Genomic DNA, 17,953 nt, shown 5'->3' with positions numbered 1-17,953 from the left:
TAATATTCGCTTCTTGTAAAAGAAAATACCTCTATATTTGTTGAATCAATGCGCCAACTCCCAATTTACTAACGTATTTCTTTCACTTACTTTCTAATCCTAAAGTGCTTAATGGATATTGCCCTCCACACAATGAAAAGAACATATTCTATAAAGCTAAACGAGTATCTCTTAACTGTATCCTAAAGCTTATACTTCACATATGAAGTACACTACATATATATGAAGTGTCCTAGTATACACACACACACACACACACATTCAAAGGGCAAGAAAAACAGAAAACTTTAGAGAAAGGGTCTGCAAAGTATACACCTGAAGGAGGTGAAAAAGAATTAGTGGAATAATAAAATTGCTATTTATATTTCTTCTTCTTAAGCTTTATCTTATATTTATAAAACATTAGTACAATAATACAAGTATACAATTATAAATACATTCTCATATAGTGGGAATATAAAATCTTTTTTTTTTTTTTAATATTGTAGACTTTTAGGGAAAAAATTCACCATAAGAAATGTATTACTTTCTTTAACAATGACAAAAACACATCACCATAATAACTAAGACCATAAAAAAAGCAAATGCCTAAAAGGATGCATAACAAAAACTACAATAAAATTTTGCTTAAATCTTACATATCAAAGCTGCATATATACACACCTTATGACTAAACATTTCCACTTATAGGAATACACCAAATTAATATATGTTCACCAAAGGATATACAAAAGAATGCTCATTCTTTTCACTGGCCCCAAACTGAAACAACTCAATTATCTGTCAAAAGTAGAATGAATGAATAAGCTGTAAAATATTCATGTACTGTAATATTGCATAGAAAGGTGAGAATGAACAACTATTATGCAATAACATGAAAGAATATTCATACTTTCAACAAAATGTTGGGTGAAAGAAGGCAAATACACAAAAATACATACTGTGTAACTCCATTCATAAAAAGTTCAAAACTGGCAAAATTAACTTATGGCCTCAAAAATCAGGGAGGGGGGTGATAGTTGCTGGAAAGAGGTAAGATAATGACTTCTAAGAAGAGTCTGTAATATTTTATGTCTTCACCTTTGTGAAAACTCATCAAGCTGTACTCGTAAGATTTGTACATTTTTCTATACATACATATTCAATAAACAGGGGAAAAATACATATAAACTGAATTCTGTAAAAAATCAATTCATTTTCAATTATACCAAACACCTTAATTTAAGTCTTTGATAAATCCTTTGGCGTACCGCATAAATATTCCTAAGTTATGCACTTTGTAAAACACAATTTTAAAAATAAATTTATAAATACGAAAATCATACAGAGTCCGTTTTCTAAGCACAATGGAATTAAATTAGAAATCAGTAACAGTAACATAACTATTGGTAGGGAAAAAAAAAATCACTACTTGGAAGATGTGTCACAAATCAAAGAATGAACTGCACTGCAGAGAAATTAGAAAATATCCTGAACTGAAAACTAATGAAAGCGCAACCTATCAAATACGTTGGATGTAGCTAAAGCAGTGTCTAGAGAAGTATGTTTAGCTTTAAATCCTTATGTTGCTGCTGGAGGAGCCCAGAATCAATGATCTAAGATCCCATCTTTAGAAGCTAGAAAAAGAAAAACACTGAACCAAAAGAAGTCAAGCAATGGTTCTCAACTGTGAGCTGTTTTGTCCACCAGGAGACATTTGATTATATAGAGAGACATTTTTGATCATCCCAACTAGGTAAACGTTCCTAAGGAGAGGCCAGGGATACTTTAAACAACCTATGATGCTCAAAACAGACTTATCTGGCCCAAAATAGCGCTGAAAACAAAAATCTCTGAAGGAAGGGAAAGAAATAAAAATGCCAAGGAGTAAACAAAACAGAAAACAGAAACAATATCAATAAACATGAAAGCTGACTTTAAAAAATCAGCAAAACTGATAAACTTCTTCGAAGACTGATGAAGAAAATAAAGACGAAAATTACTAATATGTACAAATAAGAGTGAAAGAGGGCCTATCACTACAGCTCCTACATACATTAAAAGGAAGATAAGAGAATATTATGAACAATTTTAATGCCAATAAATTCAACAACTTAGAGGAAATGAACAAATTCTTAACAGCACATGCTATTAAAACTGACTCAAGAAGAATTAAAAACCCTGCATAGATTTGCATTTATTAAAAAAATTAAATTTGTAATAAAAAAAAGAACACTTTCCCACAAAGAAAACTCTAGGCCAGAAATCATCATTAGTAAAATTTACCAAGCATTTAAGGAATAAATAATACCAATCTTAAATAAAACCTATCCGAAAATAAAGAGAGAGGGAACATTTCCCAGCTCATTTTGAGGACAATATTACTACCCTGATTCCAAAACCTGACTAAGAAACTACACTGGGATAACAAATAAAACTACTGTCCCTCGTGAACATAGACATAAAAATTAAGAAAATATTAGCAAATAGAACCCAACACTGTATGGGAAGTATCAGTTTAACATGAATAATTTTTCTTGTCTTTGTCCCAACTTCCTGAGACAGAGCTTCTAAAACCTTACAATTTCCCATATTATAGCAATGTCTCCATTATTCATGGTGGGCCCTGGGATTACACTTGAGTTTATGCTAAGGAGATGACTCACATTGGAGGCTGACCATGCCAGAAAGACCAGCCATGTGATTAGAGGTTTAGAGCCAGTTTAACATACATATTACTTTACATATTACTTTAGTACAAACATGTTACATATACTACTTTTTTAAATGTTAAGTGGATTTAAGATAAATATACCTGGCTTGCTTTCTAATGTTAGTAACGCCAGAAGTTAAGAAGCACCCAGTACATACTAAAGTTTATACATTATTAGTGAAATTATCACTTCTTAGGTGAGAGAACAATATTGGAAACTATAGAGAATTTTGAAGATCACAAATACTGCTCTTAAGCATATTTGCAAAGATTAAAACAGAAAATTTAAGAAGATAAACCACTAATTATCTAGACTACTTCATTAATTAATAACATTTTATTACAGAGCAACAGTCTAAAAAACCTTTAAAAATGGAGAAAATATTAGTGCTCTTTAATCACTTGAGTTCCAAATTATAATTCAATATTTTCAGAAAAGAGGCATGAAAAAAAACATCCAACAGCTTCTCGTTGGGGGGCGGGGGAGTGAGACAGTGAATTTTAACAGCATTACCCATAATAAATATAAAGTCCACTTTTTTGAAGTTGGTCCTAATTTTATTTGTTAATATACTCTGTTTCTCCCTATAGTACTAGAAGCAGACACAGATGTTGTACATCTATTTCGAAGAAGCACGGAAAAGTGGTTCTCAAAGGGAGTGAGGGAGGTGAGGTTGGCAGTATAGCTCCATTTTCTGGCTCTGGGAGCGACAGGAAAGGGGAGATGCCTTCTTCTAACCAGCTACATTCCCTACTCACTTGTTTATTTCACGTGTTAAAGGACTCTGCTTGATCTTCATTCATTCTACCTTTAGTTCTTTTTAGCATTGTTCCATGTTCGAGGCTCTTCATTAAACCATTTTATTCAGGTGTAAATTTAAATAATATAAAAGTCACCCATTTTAAGTGTACAGTTCAATGAGCTTCAGTAAATTTGTGCAGTTGTGTAACACTTACCATAATCCAGTTTTAGAAAACTTCTATCATCCCAAAAGGGCACTTGCAATCCATCTCCACTCCCATCCCCTAGTTCCGTGGTCGGCAAACTCATCAGTCAACAGAGAGCGGCAAACCGCGCTCACAAGCCGCATGTGGCTCACGAGCCGCGGTTTGCAGACCACTGCCCTAGTCCACCGCTGGAGTGCTTTCTGTCTCTATAGTTTTGGAATCATATACTATGTACACATATGCACCTGACTTTGTTTACATAATGTTTCTGTGGTTCATCCATTTTGTTATATGTATGAGTCGTTTGTTTCTTTTTATTGCTGGGTTACATTCCATTGTATAAATATACTACATTTTATTTATCCATTCACTAACTAATGGATATTTTCATTGTTTCCAGCTTTTGGTGATTAGGAGTAATGTTGTAACCATTTACATTCAAGTCTTCCTGCTGACACGCAGAATAAGAGACCTTCACTTTCTAAGACAGTGCCTCACACTTGTTACTCTTACTTGGCCATTAAGATCCAAGTTATTTTTCAAACCTATGAAAATGGCACAAATCAATATTAAATTCCTAGTGATGCTTAAATGTTTGCTAAAGAATAAAAGAAACACACTGCTCAGCTACTTCTCATAAAATGGGCCTCAACTTCAAATGTTGCAAAAAAAAACATAACTTTGTCTCCAATAAGTGTACCTGCTAACATAAACTGACAATGAGAATAAAAATATTAAACATCCCTAGATCAGTTTCACACAAAGGGCAATCAACTAGGCCCAAATTTCTCTAAAAGTCTTCTCAACGTATGTCAACATTTCATTTAAAAACACCTATGTAACTGGGCTGAAAATATCAAGTATTCACTCAATTAGTATGTATTTATTGGGTATCCACACTGAGAATACAAACACTCTAACATTACAAAGTCCTTGCCCTAATGTAGCTCACGTTCTATCATCCACTTTTTGCAATAAATGAACAAAAAAGGCAGGATTTTACTAAGAAAAGTACAACTAAATTCTCAGCACTATTGGCCAAAAATGGGGTCTAGAAATATATTTTGTCAAATCATACCATCCAACTTCTCTGATTAGATTAATATCTGGAAAACTGTCTTCGCTCGAGAAATAACAAAGAATCATGCTATATCCAAAGGAAGTAATGCTGTTTCATTTGTAAGAAGAAATTTAGAAGAGAAAGCTTTCTTCAGGTCAACAGTCTTATAATCCAATTTGATATTAAACTCAACCATTACCTATACCTATCACGCTTGGGCAAATCACCTTCCATCTCTAAGCCACATGTGCTTTAATCATAAAAGGAGTGGTAATATCTTACCTTCATAGAGCAGAGAACGATGCAAGATGAAATTTTGAATTCCCTTTCTATGATTTGTGATCTTCCACATCATATATTTAATATTCTGGCAAAAGGCCTCTCATTAAATTAGGAACAGAAACAGTTACCCTACTGACTTACAAGGCATGATCATTTAAGTCTCCTTCAAAAGATATTTCCACAGAGGAATATATCTTTAAGAAATCCAGCAACAGCAAACTTATGCTTCAATGAAGCATTTAATGAAAAGTCTGAGTTTGTTTAGAGGTATATAAATAATTCTTGAGAATTTTTCATTTAAACCCAATTTTAGTGGAAGACAATATCACAGAATATATCACACAGAATGTGTTAATCATTCAAAAAATACTAAAGAGAATAAATTTTTCATCGGCTTGAAATTCAAACATAAATTGATACTATTTTCTAGATCACTTTAAAAAGAATGCAATTACTATGTATAATGTCACAGGTACATACCAATATTTCACAGACATATGGTTCTTTGCATACATAAGTTTTGAGATTTTGTTTTCATGACAAAGAACACAATAAGTGTTCTTTAAAATTAATTGTCATATTCTGTAGAACTGGTGGTGTGAAGATTTTTATTCTTCAAATATCACATATTGTTTTCCTTTCCAAATGTGTTATCATTCACATCTTTAGAATACAAAGTAATCAAAGAGGTTGCTAAAGCAAGAGTTGCATATTCTTCCACCATTTCTCCATCAAGAGTCTAATATGGTATGCGGCACAAAAGACAAAGTCCGTTTCAACTTAGAACAGTCTACCTGGAGTTTTAAAACCTTCCATTCTTCTACTGTCTACTGGATACCGTGGTAGGTACTGGGGATACATTTTTAAGTAGAAGAGATTCAATTCCTGCCTTCATGGAGTTAGTACAGCGAATGAGACATAAATTAATCAGTCAGATAACTATATTTCTGCATACTGTAAGAAGAAAAAAGAAGGGTGCAATGAGGTATGTGAACATCTGATTTACTTTTGCAGGTGAGGAGCTTTCCTGAAGAAGTTATGAGTGAAAGGAAATAAGAGTGTTATTAGGCAGAGATAAATTGGCCAGAGGTGAGGAAAACCTATTCCCCAGCAGAGAACAGAATGCGGGCGAAAAGATAGGAGGAAACACCAGAATTATCTTTGGGGGAAGAGCGGTTGCAGAGATACGGGTTAGGAGGTTATGGCGGCAGTTCCAGGTGAGAGATGATGGTGTCTTAGATTAGAAGGGTAGTAATGAAGACAGAAGGCAAGATTGAAGAGATACTTGGGAGGAAATCAGTGCTACACACTGAAGCCACGTAGAGTTAGCAGCATTTTATAGATGACAGATGTTGAGATATTTTTCTGTTGTGAAACAAAACAGTAAATAATCTGGGAATCTGAGCTTATCTGATGCTCCTCAATAAAACAGATAGCGAATGTAGCCAGGCTCTCTAACAGCAGTAACATCTTAGCAGGGGTGTCTTCAGGTAGTGTGCCAGAAGCCTATGACCAAGACTACAGTAAAGTCGACCATGTATTTAAGAAATAATTACATATCACAGGTTCCAAATGTCAAAACTACTGTGATTTTCAGGGTACAGTTTATAACATCCCATTATAGCACTTAGTCTTTCTCCTTTGTACGTCTGTGAAAATAAGATTTCAAGACTTAGGAGGAATAGAAATGTATAATATTAGGAATCAACTAGCAACATAAATTTGTAAAATAACATTTGATATCAGGCATATCTTATTATATCTTAGATTACTAGGGGGGGGAAAAAGATGTTGCCATGTCAAGGAAACATGTCATTTTATGAAATACAAGACCAATGTTTGAAATGCATAGCAGGAACAACAACTTCTACAAAGAGAGCTTTTTTGTCAGGAAATTAAGACATATATACTCATTAACTCTACTCCTTTCCCTGTTTCAGATTACTAATAAATGGAAAATTTTTACAAGTTTTCTTTCTTTCTGCTTTATGTAACCAGTATAATAAAATATTTATCAAATCCAGTAATAGGCTTAAAGTTAACAGGAAGTCTACAGTTTCCCCTTACAAAAGGACTAACAACACTATTTCCCAAGTACTCCAATATTGAAATTTAATTCTTGGCTCCCCTACTTCATGAAGCAGAATTAAAAAAACAACAAAACAAAAAACAGAAAGGAGGAGTAATTCCTAGTGTTTCACTTTAATATACTGATTTTTATCTATAGACCCATTTAAATCTCATGCACGAGAGAACCTTGATATAATATATTCTAAAATCTATTTATCTCTCTACTTATATTCCCATGAAAAATTACCTTCCTTAGTCTTAGGTGGTCCAATGTGCATGTAGTTATTTTCCCTTGGGTACTGTAAGAACATAAAATGCTTCTAGTTTTACAAATGTTCTGACAAGCTATATGAAAACACACAGTAATTAGCACTGTGGTCCCACACACAATAGTAGAATCCTGACAGGAACACTAGCATGAAAGAGATATATCACTTAGTCAAAACCCCAACCTGAGCAAAGTAGGAGTCCAAAGATGACAAAGACTTATTAATGACCTGTAACATAATAGGTAAAATCTAGGAATGCACATTTATTTATGTCTTTGCAATCTCTGAGCTGTTAATAAAAATGTCACATTTGAAATGATGGGGTGGTATAGTTAATAACTAATAGAGGAACTGATCTCTAGAACTGTCAATAAATCAGTGTCATGGAACTTGAGGGAAGGAAGGACCTTGGGGAATCTGGAGTCTATTCCCTTATTTTAAAAATAAGAATGTCAAGGGATAGGGAGAAAATGCAATGAGTTCATATACCTAATATCTATTAGATAAGAGACTCAAATACTTGTAGCATGGCAGAATCCAAGTCTGGTGTACTAGCTGGTACTCTTCTCAGATCTCCAAATTAAAAAAAAAAAAAATATATATATATATATATATATATATATATATATATATATATATATATGTTTTTGTTTTTTTTTAAGCCACACATGGATTGCAAAAACACACAAATTATTGAATAGAGGTCTTAACTGCTGATTCGTTAACCGGAGACACTATGAAGAACAAGAAAATTTATACTTACATTTTTTAAAATGATTCTATCATACTATATATTTTCATCCCAAACCTACTATACCACAATAAACCCTCTAGACCCACACATAAACATAAATACAGTATATGAAGCTTATGATTAATTATTTTTAAAGTAAGTTTAAAAATACAGAGTAATCTTCAAGAAGAAAAGAGAACAAAAAGGAAGCATACAGCTTTATAGACAGTCAAAGGGAGAAGAGCGAATCTGAGTTCTGCTTCAGTGATGCTATAAATGCAGAATGGGAAAATCTAACCTTTTAGCTCTTTCCTCTGCGGGAGTTTCGGGTTTCCTGCATCCATCAGTAAGAGCCCTCGTCCTGCTGCCTACCTAAGTGACTATCCAGCCGCTTGTCTAGCTTTCTCCAAAGCCTTCAGAAATTGCTCTCTGCCCCTCCGAAGTGCATGTTTATATGCTCTAGACAAAGCTTTGGGGATCAGGGGGAAAACATCTCAATTCCTCTCATCCATGGAAAAGGCGGCATCTGTTGCTTTTCTTTTAAGACAGCCTTTTGAAATTCTCATGAGATGAATCCTTAGAATTCACTGGCCCTCTCGAACAAGAACACTGAAGAGACAGCCAGTCGCTACCAAAAAATTTAAAAAAAAAATGGAAGTCAACTGTGTCTGAGTACATCCAGACAAGCATTTTCTAGGAGTCTGTTCTGACTGAAGAATAGCATCTTTTCTCTTTTCTTTTCTTTTCTTTTTCCTTCCTTCCTTCCTTCCTTCCTTCCTTCCTTCCTTCCTTCCTTCCTTCCTTCCTTCCTTTTTCTCCTTTGCCAATTCAATCTTACTAAACAAAAGGGCAAAACTTTCATAGCATGTTCTTCCCCTTCATCCTTAATCAACAGACCATGCCCACTAACTTCCTACTCTACCTAACACAATATGTCTGTTCCTTGAACAAAACCCTTCATTCTGCTTTATGTCCTGCCTGCGATATTTCTGATTTTAAAAAATTCTTCTTGGATCATCCCAAGTTTAAAGCCGGGCCCACGGTTACTTGTAGCATGTCGCTGCATGCGTGTATGCGTGCTGCAAAGTCCCTCTAAATCACAGACCTCCCACTCAGTCCCAGCAGGAACTTGTTTGGTTGTCTTTCCAGGTTCTATTCCTTCCTTCTACACCAAGTCAGGTTATGGATCCTACACTTCATTATGTTAAAAGGGCCACATCCCCAGGGATGCTGGTAAAAGAACCCACCTGGCTGAGCAGTGTTGCTCCAGACTTGGTGTTAGAGACCTGCGGTCAGCAGGCCTGGTACTTGGACCTGAGTGTGAACTCCTTCCCTTCCCCTCTCCCCTGCACCCCTTCCCTCCCTTCTTTCCTCCTCCCTCCCTCCTCTCTAAGCCTCCCCAGCTTGCTACCTGTTGGCAGTGCTGGTGGTGCTGCTCCCGCTGCTGTGTTTCTGGGCCCGGCTCAACCTCCGCGGAGGCTTCGAATGCTGCAGCCGGGGGCTGGGCATGGAGGGAAACGTTGAGGCGTAGCCATGTTCACACTCTAAAGAGACAGCAAGAAGAAAAAAAAAAAGATATAAGGGACTATACCCAAATCCATGGATCCACAGCGCTGAAGTGCTTGCGGTGGTAGCATGTTGTTAAAACAGGAGAAGAAAAAGAGGCATTCTTTCTGGTTGGAAGATAAAAGTCCCAATCCTTCCCTGGACATCAATCCTGTGACATTGCACACTGACCCAATCAACGGCCTGGAAGGCGTGTGGAGACTTCCTCTAAATCAAGTCGATTTATCCCTTTAACAAAGCCATTTTCTCCAAGAATTCTTGGCTTACCCTAATTTCTGAGCCAGGTTACCCTTCACCTCCATCATTTCACTGGTCTCACAATTTCTCCTTTCCTTGAAGTCTTCCCAGTCTTCCCATTCTAGGTGTCATTCTAAGCCTCGCATTTTCATGTACTTAGTGATTCAATCTCCTCGTCTTAGGACACTTTCTCTCCTGACACCACAGCTCCCACTGTTCCTTCTCTTCCTACCCCATCTCTTGACATCTCCTCCAGTCTCCATCCCTAAAAGGATCTCCCATCACCCCACCTTGATGGATCGCCAGAGGTCCCGCCCCAGCGTGCGCCCGCTCCTGGCTCCCAGCCCTGCCTGTGCTGCCCCCCCTACGCCCCCTTCCTCCAGTCTCTGGGGTCCCCTCCCCCCAGCTTCAGGTTCACCCTCTCCAGCCGCCTGCTCCCCAGCCTCCCAGCTCCCACCCGCTCCCCGGCCCCTACCGCCCTCCTCCCCTGCACAGACCTACGAGCGCCTTCCCACACGTGTGTCCACCTCCCCTCACAAAGGGCCTCCCCTATGCCGCTCCCTCACCAGCTCACACGTGCACGTCTTCACACGCATCTCCCCTCACAATGCACCCTCCTCACACATGCGCCTCCTCATACATGCATACTCCTCACACATGCACACCTCCCCTCATGCATGCACTCTTCACACATGCACCCTCCCCTCACGTGTGCACACTCCTCAAACATGCACCTCCTCATACGTGCACACTCCTACACGCACACCTCCCCTCACGTGTGCACACTCCTCACACATGCACCTCCTCATACATGCACACTCCTACACGCACACCTCCCCTCACACACGCACACTCCTCATATATGCAGCCTTCTCACATTCGCACACTTCCCCTCACATGCGCATACACCTCACCCACATACGCAATTGCCTCACGCACACACGACTCCTCATACACGACTCGCACACGCGCATCTCCCCTCACACATGCACCCTCTTCACACGCGCACTTCACACGCGCACTCCCCTGCTCACACGCGCACCTCACCCGCCGCACTGCATTCCCCGCGCGGAGCAGGAGTGCGCGGGCTCCGGCGGCGGCGGCGCCCAGCCGTTACCTCGGTCTCGGCGCTCCAAAAACTCGGCTGCCTCCAGCAGGCGCTGCACATTGATCATCCGCACCCGCTCCATGGGCACCGCGGGGGCGACCTCTCCGCGCTCCCTTCCCCGGCCCACAGGAGGCGCCGCGGGCGGCTACAGTCCGGCGCCGCCCCGGGACATGTGCGGCGGGGGCCGGCCAGCCCGCCCGGCCGCTGCTCGGCGCGCAGTCCGCCCCCGGCCCCGCCGTGCCCGCGGCCCCACCGCCCGGCCGCGCCGCCCGCAGCCCGCGCGCGGTTTGTTTACCTCTCCGCGCGAGCACGGGGAGGGGCGGGAGCAGCGCCGCGCCCGCCCCCTCCCGCCCCTCCTCTGCCTCCTGGGAAATGTAGTCCCGCCCCGCCGACTGCACGCCGGGAGTTGTAGTACGGGGACCGTTTTTTGATGCTCCTGCGTGCAGCCGGATTCCGCAATGGCTGCCGGGACATGTAGTCACGTTTGGCTTCTCTATGGGGCAGAAAGACCAAGGGGTTACCTTGGCTCTGCTCCTGGCAGGGAAGGGTCTGAGGGAGCTGAGTGTCCACTGCCAGGAGGCCCTTTTCTCAGCGATTACCAGTGGGTGCCCAGAGCTGGAGCATTCTTTTTCCGAAGTTCCAGTCCTCTATCCACCCCCCCTCTCCTGTAACTTCTGTGCCTTAGTCTCCCCCTCTGCAAAATGTGCTGCTCAGCACACACAGAAACACTTGGAAAGCCAAAATCACCGTTCAGAAACAAGGGAAGACCCCTTCGCAAACAGAGAGGGCTCCATATGGTCCCTCTTCCTTCTCCTACCTCAGTTTTCACATAGAGGTAGGTGTTTCCTTTTTAAACTTCTTTTAAAAACTCCTTTCTCCTCCCTCAGTCCTTCACTGCTGATTTTAGAGGCCAGAAAACCGCTCTAGTGCTATAAGTGAAGGATATAATTCAGTGGGTAAGTGATTTGGTGCTGAAGTCACACGGGGTCAGTTCAAATCCTGACTCTGCTACTTACACTAGCTGTGTGGTCTTTCCAAGCCTCGTTTTTCTCATGTGTAAGATGGACATAATGACTCCATTTACCCAAATGTTAAAGGCCTGCCACATGCCAGGCACTGTACTAGACGTAAAGTGTACAGTAATGAGAGAAACAGACAAGGCCCCTGCTCTCAAAGAGTGTGTAGTCAGTACGAGCTTAGCGGGAAGATTAAATGAAATAATTCCAGCACTTAGTCCATGACACTTAATAAATGGAAGCTATGATGGCTGTTTCCTCTCATGTTTTCCATAGAGAGAACTGCAAGCAGCGGTTAACGACAGCTAGGACCACATTAAAGGACTGTCAATGGCTGCCCTCACCATCACTCTCTTTCCAAGTCCTCAAAGTCTAGACCAGAGTTTCTCAGCTTCAGCATTACTGACATTTTGGGGTGAATACTTCTAGGGCAGGGGGGCGAGGGAGGGGGGGAGAACAGGAGGCAGTGGGTGATCTGTGCATTTTGGGATGTTCAGCAGCAGCCCTGGCCTCTACCCATTATATGCTCATAGCACACCATTATATGCTCATGGCATCCAGCAGTGTCTCCAGACATTGCCAACTGTCTCCTGAGGCACAAAATCATCTCCATTTGAGAACCACTGGTCTAGGGAGAGGAAAGGCAAGAAGGTCATAACTGCTGAATGCTCTAGGACCAAGTTGGTAATTAAGTAAACATCCATAACTTTTCCCCACCCTGATTATTTTAACCTGCTGGTGGACATCCAGAATAACAGGAAGCTCTTGGTGAGGGGAGAAATTCCAGTGGCTACTGCAGAAAATACCATCTCAGGATGAAAATCGTACTCTCAAAAATGTCATGGGCTTCATACTGCATTTTAATTCTCTCTCTCTCTCTCTCTCTCTCTCTCTCTCTCTCTCTCTCTCTCTCTTTTCCAAGTGAACAAGATTTCCAATGAGGTCAAAAACTGCAGCAGTCTGTGCCAGCCCTTTTAAATATTATACTTGGCACCACATTTAAGAACCAAATAGATGGTCCATCAAGTGCAGGGAGACCCGAAATGAGAGGTGTTCACAAGCCACAGGAGAGTTAAATTTTTTGTAAAGGCTTTCAAACAGGGACTGTGCTTTTTCAGCTGTTGGCTGGGTCACTTCAGATCTGGACTTTCCCATTGGGTATTGGTAACAACCACCCTCCACCCTCAAAAAGGGTCATGTTGAGTAGGGGAAGAGTAGGATAATTTAAAAGACAATACCTATTCACTCATAACATCTGTTAGGCGAGGGTAGAAATTATTTCTACCGCTTACAGAACCCTTTAAGCTTTAGATCTCATATTGCTAAGAGCTACCTGCAGTACTTAAAAGAGGTAGTTTTATGACAGATAAAAATCTACCCAATGGGAATGAAACCATGTGACATGCAATCAAGAAAAAAAAAAAAAGTACTAACTGAAAATACATATGGGTTCAAGATGGGTTTAATGCATAGATCATAAGCCCTAGGACATTATTAAGAGAAAGTGAGATGATGCACATGTCTGGCCTTTCTTAGTTGACCTCCTCCCCCCGCCTGAAATTGTTATTGTTCACATGGGGGGGGGGGGGATCAGTTTTTCAGTTGAAACATATTGGAAATTTTAGCCCAGAAAGAATAATTATTACTGGAAATCTTATAAAGTAGATACATAAGGATTAACCTGAATCCATTATGTCTGTAATGATTTTTAATAATATATTCTCTTCAGTGAATATATATTAAAAGCATAAAATAAGGGACACATACAGATAAGCTACAAGTCACAAAAGAACTCTATATTCTTGTCTTGTAGTCTATATTTCAGAATAGGTGAGCATTACAAACCAGAAAAACTGTTGCTTTGAATCAGCCCTTCGTTAGAGTCATGGCCAAGAGGGAGATGGGGAGATAGAAATCAGGGCAAGCGCCACCTAAAGGCCACCTGCGCACATGGAAGAGGAGAGATGATGTAATGGTGGGCAGTGGAAAGTGTTAACAGCTGGTTTATATGTAGAATATCCAGCCTTTTATTCTTTCTATTTTTTTATTTTATTTTTAATTTTTAGAGAGGGTGGAAGAGAGAGGGAAAGACAGACAGAAACATCAATGTGAGAGAAACTCATAGACTGGTGGCCCCCTGCATGAGCCCTGACCAGGGCCCGGACTGGGGAGGAGCCTGCAACCAAGATATGTGCCCTTGGGTGGAATCAAACCCAGAACCCTTTGGTCTGCAGGCCGACGCTCTGTCCACTTAGAAAAACCAGGGGGGCTTTTCTAACAGCAGTTGAAGGGGCCACTTTCTTCTCCCTGCTCCGGGGGACCCCAGAATGCTTGTTGGCCACGCGGGCCTCCTCCAGCACGAAGCTTGGGGCTGTAGCCTCAGGAAAGTGATCCCATCCACCAACCATCCCCCAGCTTCCGCCCCAGCCTGAAGGAACCCAGGGGCAGCCGTGCCCTTCCTATTGCTCACACGAGTCCGCCTTTGCACTACAGGTGCAGACGGGGAAACTGAGGAAAAGCACTTGCTTCCAAAGCCTGCTGACAAAAGAACCTGGAAGTCTGCCTGTGTCTCTGGTTCTGTCCCCTCCTGAAGGCAGCTTTCTCCGGAGTCTCACCGAAGGCGGAAGAAGCCCCCAGGCCTATCACTAACGCAGCCCGATGAGGACAATCTGCCTTCTGGCTCTCAGTCCTTAGGGGTCCCTTCCCTGCACCCTTTACTCAGCGAGCAGGTTTTCAAATGATGTATTGCATAGTCACGAACAATGGAGGAGGCTGGTCTGTGTCCTATCGTTCCTGCAGATAGGAGAGCTGGAACCCTAGGGGAAGGGACCAGGAGGTGAAGGTGCAAGTCCAAAGTCACCGTGTTGATGACACCTGGAGCTTAAGAGAACTCCGAACTGCGCGGTGCTTACTGTGCAAGGCAATGTTTTCTGCAATTATCTTTAAGGATGGGCGTTTCAAGTAATCAAGGTTGGGGGCAGGGAGGGTGATTCCTGAGCTCCTCAGTGAGATTCCTGACAGTTCTGCATCTTTCTATTCCCCTCACCCAGACATGACAACCGCAGCCTTCTCCCCCCCCCCCCCCCCCTCGGAGCCCAGAAACGTGGAGAGCAGCAGAAAACCTTTCCCTCCTCTCAGTGAGTCAGCCTTGCCTAACTTCATGCGTAAGCTCTCCTCAAGTCGGTGGCAGCTCGGAGCTGCGGGTCTGTGTGCAGCCGCGATAAATTTGGGTCCAGAAGGGATGACGTAATGCTAGACCCGAGAGGTAGCTGCTGCCTTCCAGGGCTCCGGTCGGTCGCCAGGGCTGGCGGCTGACATCCCAGCCACAGGGGAAAGCAGCAGGCGACCCAGGTGCCTGAGCTGGGGAGACGGGGACGGAAAGAAGAGGGGGTGGGAGGACACAGCAGGGGGAGATGGTGTTAAGCAGAGCTCTCTGAACCTGGAAGTTTGCTGTTTTTTTTTTAACTTCAGTTTTCTGGTGAGATCAGGCCCCTGGCAGAGGCTCCAGCAGCTGCACTTGACTTGCATCCTGGCCTATCTCTTCCCCCTTATGGAAAAGGGCTTCTTACAGTATATTTAATGGCCCTTCTTGCAGCAGCCGGTTTCAGTGACTTTGTTTTTTGTTCATCTCTCAATCTCTCAGATTTCCCTTCTCCTTCCAAGAAGAAATCTGCATTGCAGGACTCAACCCTTCCATCTGAGAGGCTTGTTTATTCTGGAGCACCCCGCTTGGGGGTGCAACTGATGAGGTATGGGGGGGGGCGGTGTTTGCTAGGCCCATGCCAAGTGAAGGCAAGTTGTGGTTTATTTCAGAGAAGTTTATATCATTAAGCTTACTGCTGAATCCAGTCTTCATTTTTTCAGATGGGAAAACTGAGGCTCAGAGAGGTACAGTCATTTACCCAAGGCCACACAGCCATCTATCAAAACAAGGGTTAGGACTCAGGGCTACAGACCTTTGCCTTGTGCTCTCTGCCCATCTCCATAATTCTTTTTCATATTTATTCGTGTTTTTAAATATATAGATATAGATATAAGTATAGATACAGATATAGATATAGAAATAGATATAGATATAGAAATAGATATATGATGGAGTGAGTTTTCTGGTCTTTTGAATTTGTGGAGCCCCATGCCTTTCAGTATCAAGATCAAGTTCCATTCAAAGGAATCCAAGACCTGTTTTTTTGTTTTCTGTTCAAGGTTCATTCTTAACTAAGGAAAGGATGACCTCTGAATCGGCTCCTTTGCTGGTGAGGACCCTAAGCTGTGGTCCCGACGTCCCACCACGCCGCTTTGATGAAATGACCACCGCAGGTAAGTGATCTGTGTTGTGTGAAAGGACGTGGTCTCCTTCATCACAGATGCCTCCCAGATTCTTTTTTTCAAACGGCATTTCATCATTCGCTGCTGTGGTCATGTATTGCACTCCTTTAATTTGTGGTTACAATCATTTATAGCAGGAGACGTGGTGACTTTCAGTCGTCTCTCCAGCCTATTGCCTGGTCATCCATGATATGTTGTTCTCCTGAAACGCTGCCATCCCATGAGTTAATCATTTGTTTAGAATGTTTGCATCTATATGCCAAAGCAAGGTTGTACTATAAATTTTTGTGGCATTTATTGGGTTTGGGATGCAATGACCTGTTCTTTCACATGTAGATACAATGTGATTTTAAAACCTTAAAAAAAAAAAAAGGTTGACAGAGGCCTCCCCCTGCTGCTAAGAGGATGCCCCACATTCTTGCCACAGCACTGGGTAACCCTGCATCCCCTGCCAGGATCGTGCCTCGAGTTGCCCTGCCCCCACCCCTTGGCATCACCACTCCCTTCCAGGCAGCAGAGACTGGTGGAGGTCACCCTTAAGCCCCAGCCAGGCCCTGGGCATTAAATCACACACCCAGCCCTGGCTGCCTTGTGGCTGAGTTCTCCACCTTAGGTGGACCATTTAGAAGAAAAATACCAGGTCGTTGCCTGCCCAAGGACACTGGCATCTCTTCCAACTCCAGCATTCTGATTCTAGGCTCCCGGGATTCTCCAGAGGTCCTAGAATAGCATGCCTTCGTTTGCCTACTAGTCGTCATGTCGTGAGAGCCAAGTATGTGCGTGGTGTTGCTACTAAAGGCATGCTCACTTAATTCTCACCGTGCCTTTGAGATTCCTGTTTCACTGATGAGGCCCAGAAAGATTAAGTGATTTAACCAAGGCCCCATGGTGGATGGATTCAATCTTGGATTTTCTAACTCCTGGACCCCATAGCATATACATCAGGATATGTCAAATTAGACAAGGTTGAACAAAATTAGTTAGGGCAATGGTAATGTCATCCCCCTAGAAGGCTTTGGAAGATGTGTAGGAGTACCTTGTTATTTTTTCCCCCAATATGTTTTTATTGATTTGAAAGACAGAGAGGAAGGGAGAAGGATAGATAGAAACACTGATGAGAGAGAAACATCGATAGGTTGTCTCCTGCACACACTCCCACTGGGAACTGAACCTGAAACCAGGCATATGCCCTGACCAGGAATTGGACGGGTGAACTCTTGGTTCAAGAGTCAATGCTCAACCACTGAACCACCCTGGTCGGGCAGTCGTGTGTTTCTTGAGTATCACAATGACGGAGTACTGCTGGGATTTAGTGATTGGGAACCAAAGATGCTGGATCCTGCTATATTCTGGACAAATCTGCACAAGAATCAGCTCACCAGTAGCTCCCTTGTTGGGAGGCACTAGGTCAGAAGGTTAAAGGCAGAGAACTCATCATTCATTCAACATCATTGCTTAAGCATCTGTTACGTGGTAGGCACTAATCTAGACACTGAAGATAGAATAATGAGCAAAATTACGTATGGTCCCTGTCCTCAAGGTGCTTGCCTGGCAGACTGAGGATAAGCAAGTAAAATCACTGTGAATGGTGGTAAGTTGGATAAGGGGTAAAGAAAACAATGGGGGTGGGGTAGCTTCAGGTGGGT

General features: G+C 42.0%; 1 protein-coding gene across 2 annotated transcripts in view; it reads right to left on the bottom strand.

Annotated features, from left to right (window-relative positions):
- Positions 1-17,953, bottom strand: part of MXI1 (MAX interactor 1, dimerization protein) — a 66,386-nt gene that overhangs the window by 36,796 nt on the left and 11,637 nt on the right. Inside the window, exons 1-2 of one of the 2 annotated variants that reach the window (XM_036438983.2) lie at positions 10,975-11,246; positions 9,466-9,598 (exon numbers count right to left, since the gene is read on the bottom strand). In XM_036438983.2, coding sequence (XP_036294876.1) covers positions 9,466-9,598; positions 10,975-11,047 — 206 coding nt within the window. In that variant the 5' untranslated portion in view covers positions 11,048-11,246. Of the gene's footprint in view, positions 1-9,465; positions 9,599-10,974; positions 11,247-17,953 lie in introns of those variants that run through there. The other variant, XM_036438982.2, reaches the window with a different exon arrangement.

The sequence above is a fragment of the Pipistrellus kuhlii genome, unplaced genomic scaffold (genome assembly GCF_014108245.1).
Source record: "Pipistrellus kuhlii isolate mPipKuh1 unplaced genomic scaffold, mPipKuh1.p scaffold_m20_p_15, whole genome shotgun sequence".
Lineage (NCBI taxonomy): Eukaryota > Metazoa > Chordata > Mammalia > Chiroptera > Vespertilionidae > Pipistrellus > Pipistrellus kuhlii.
This window is presented reverse-complemented; position numbering and strand designations above follow the sequence as displayed.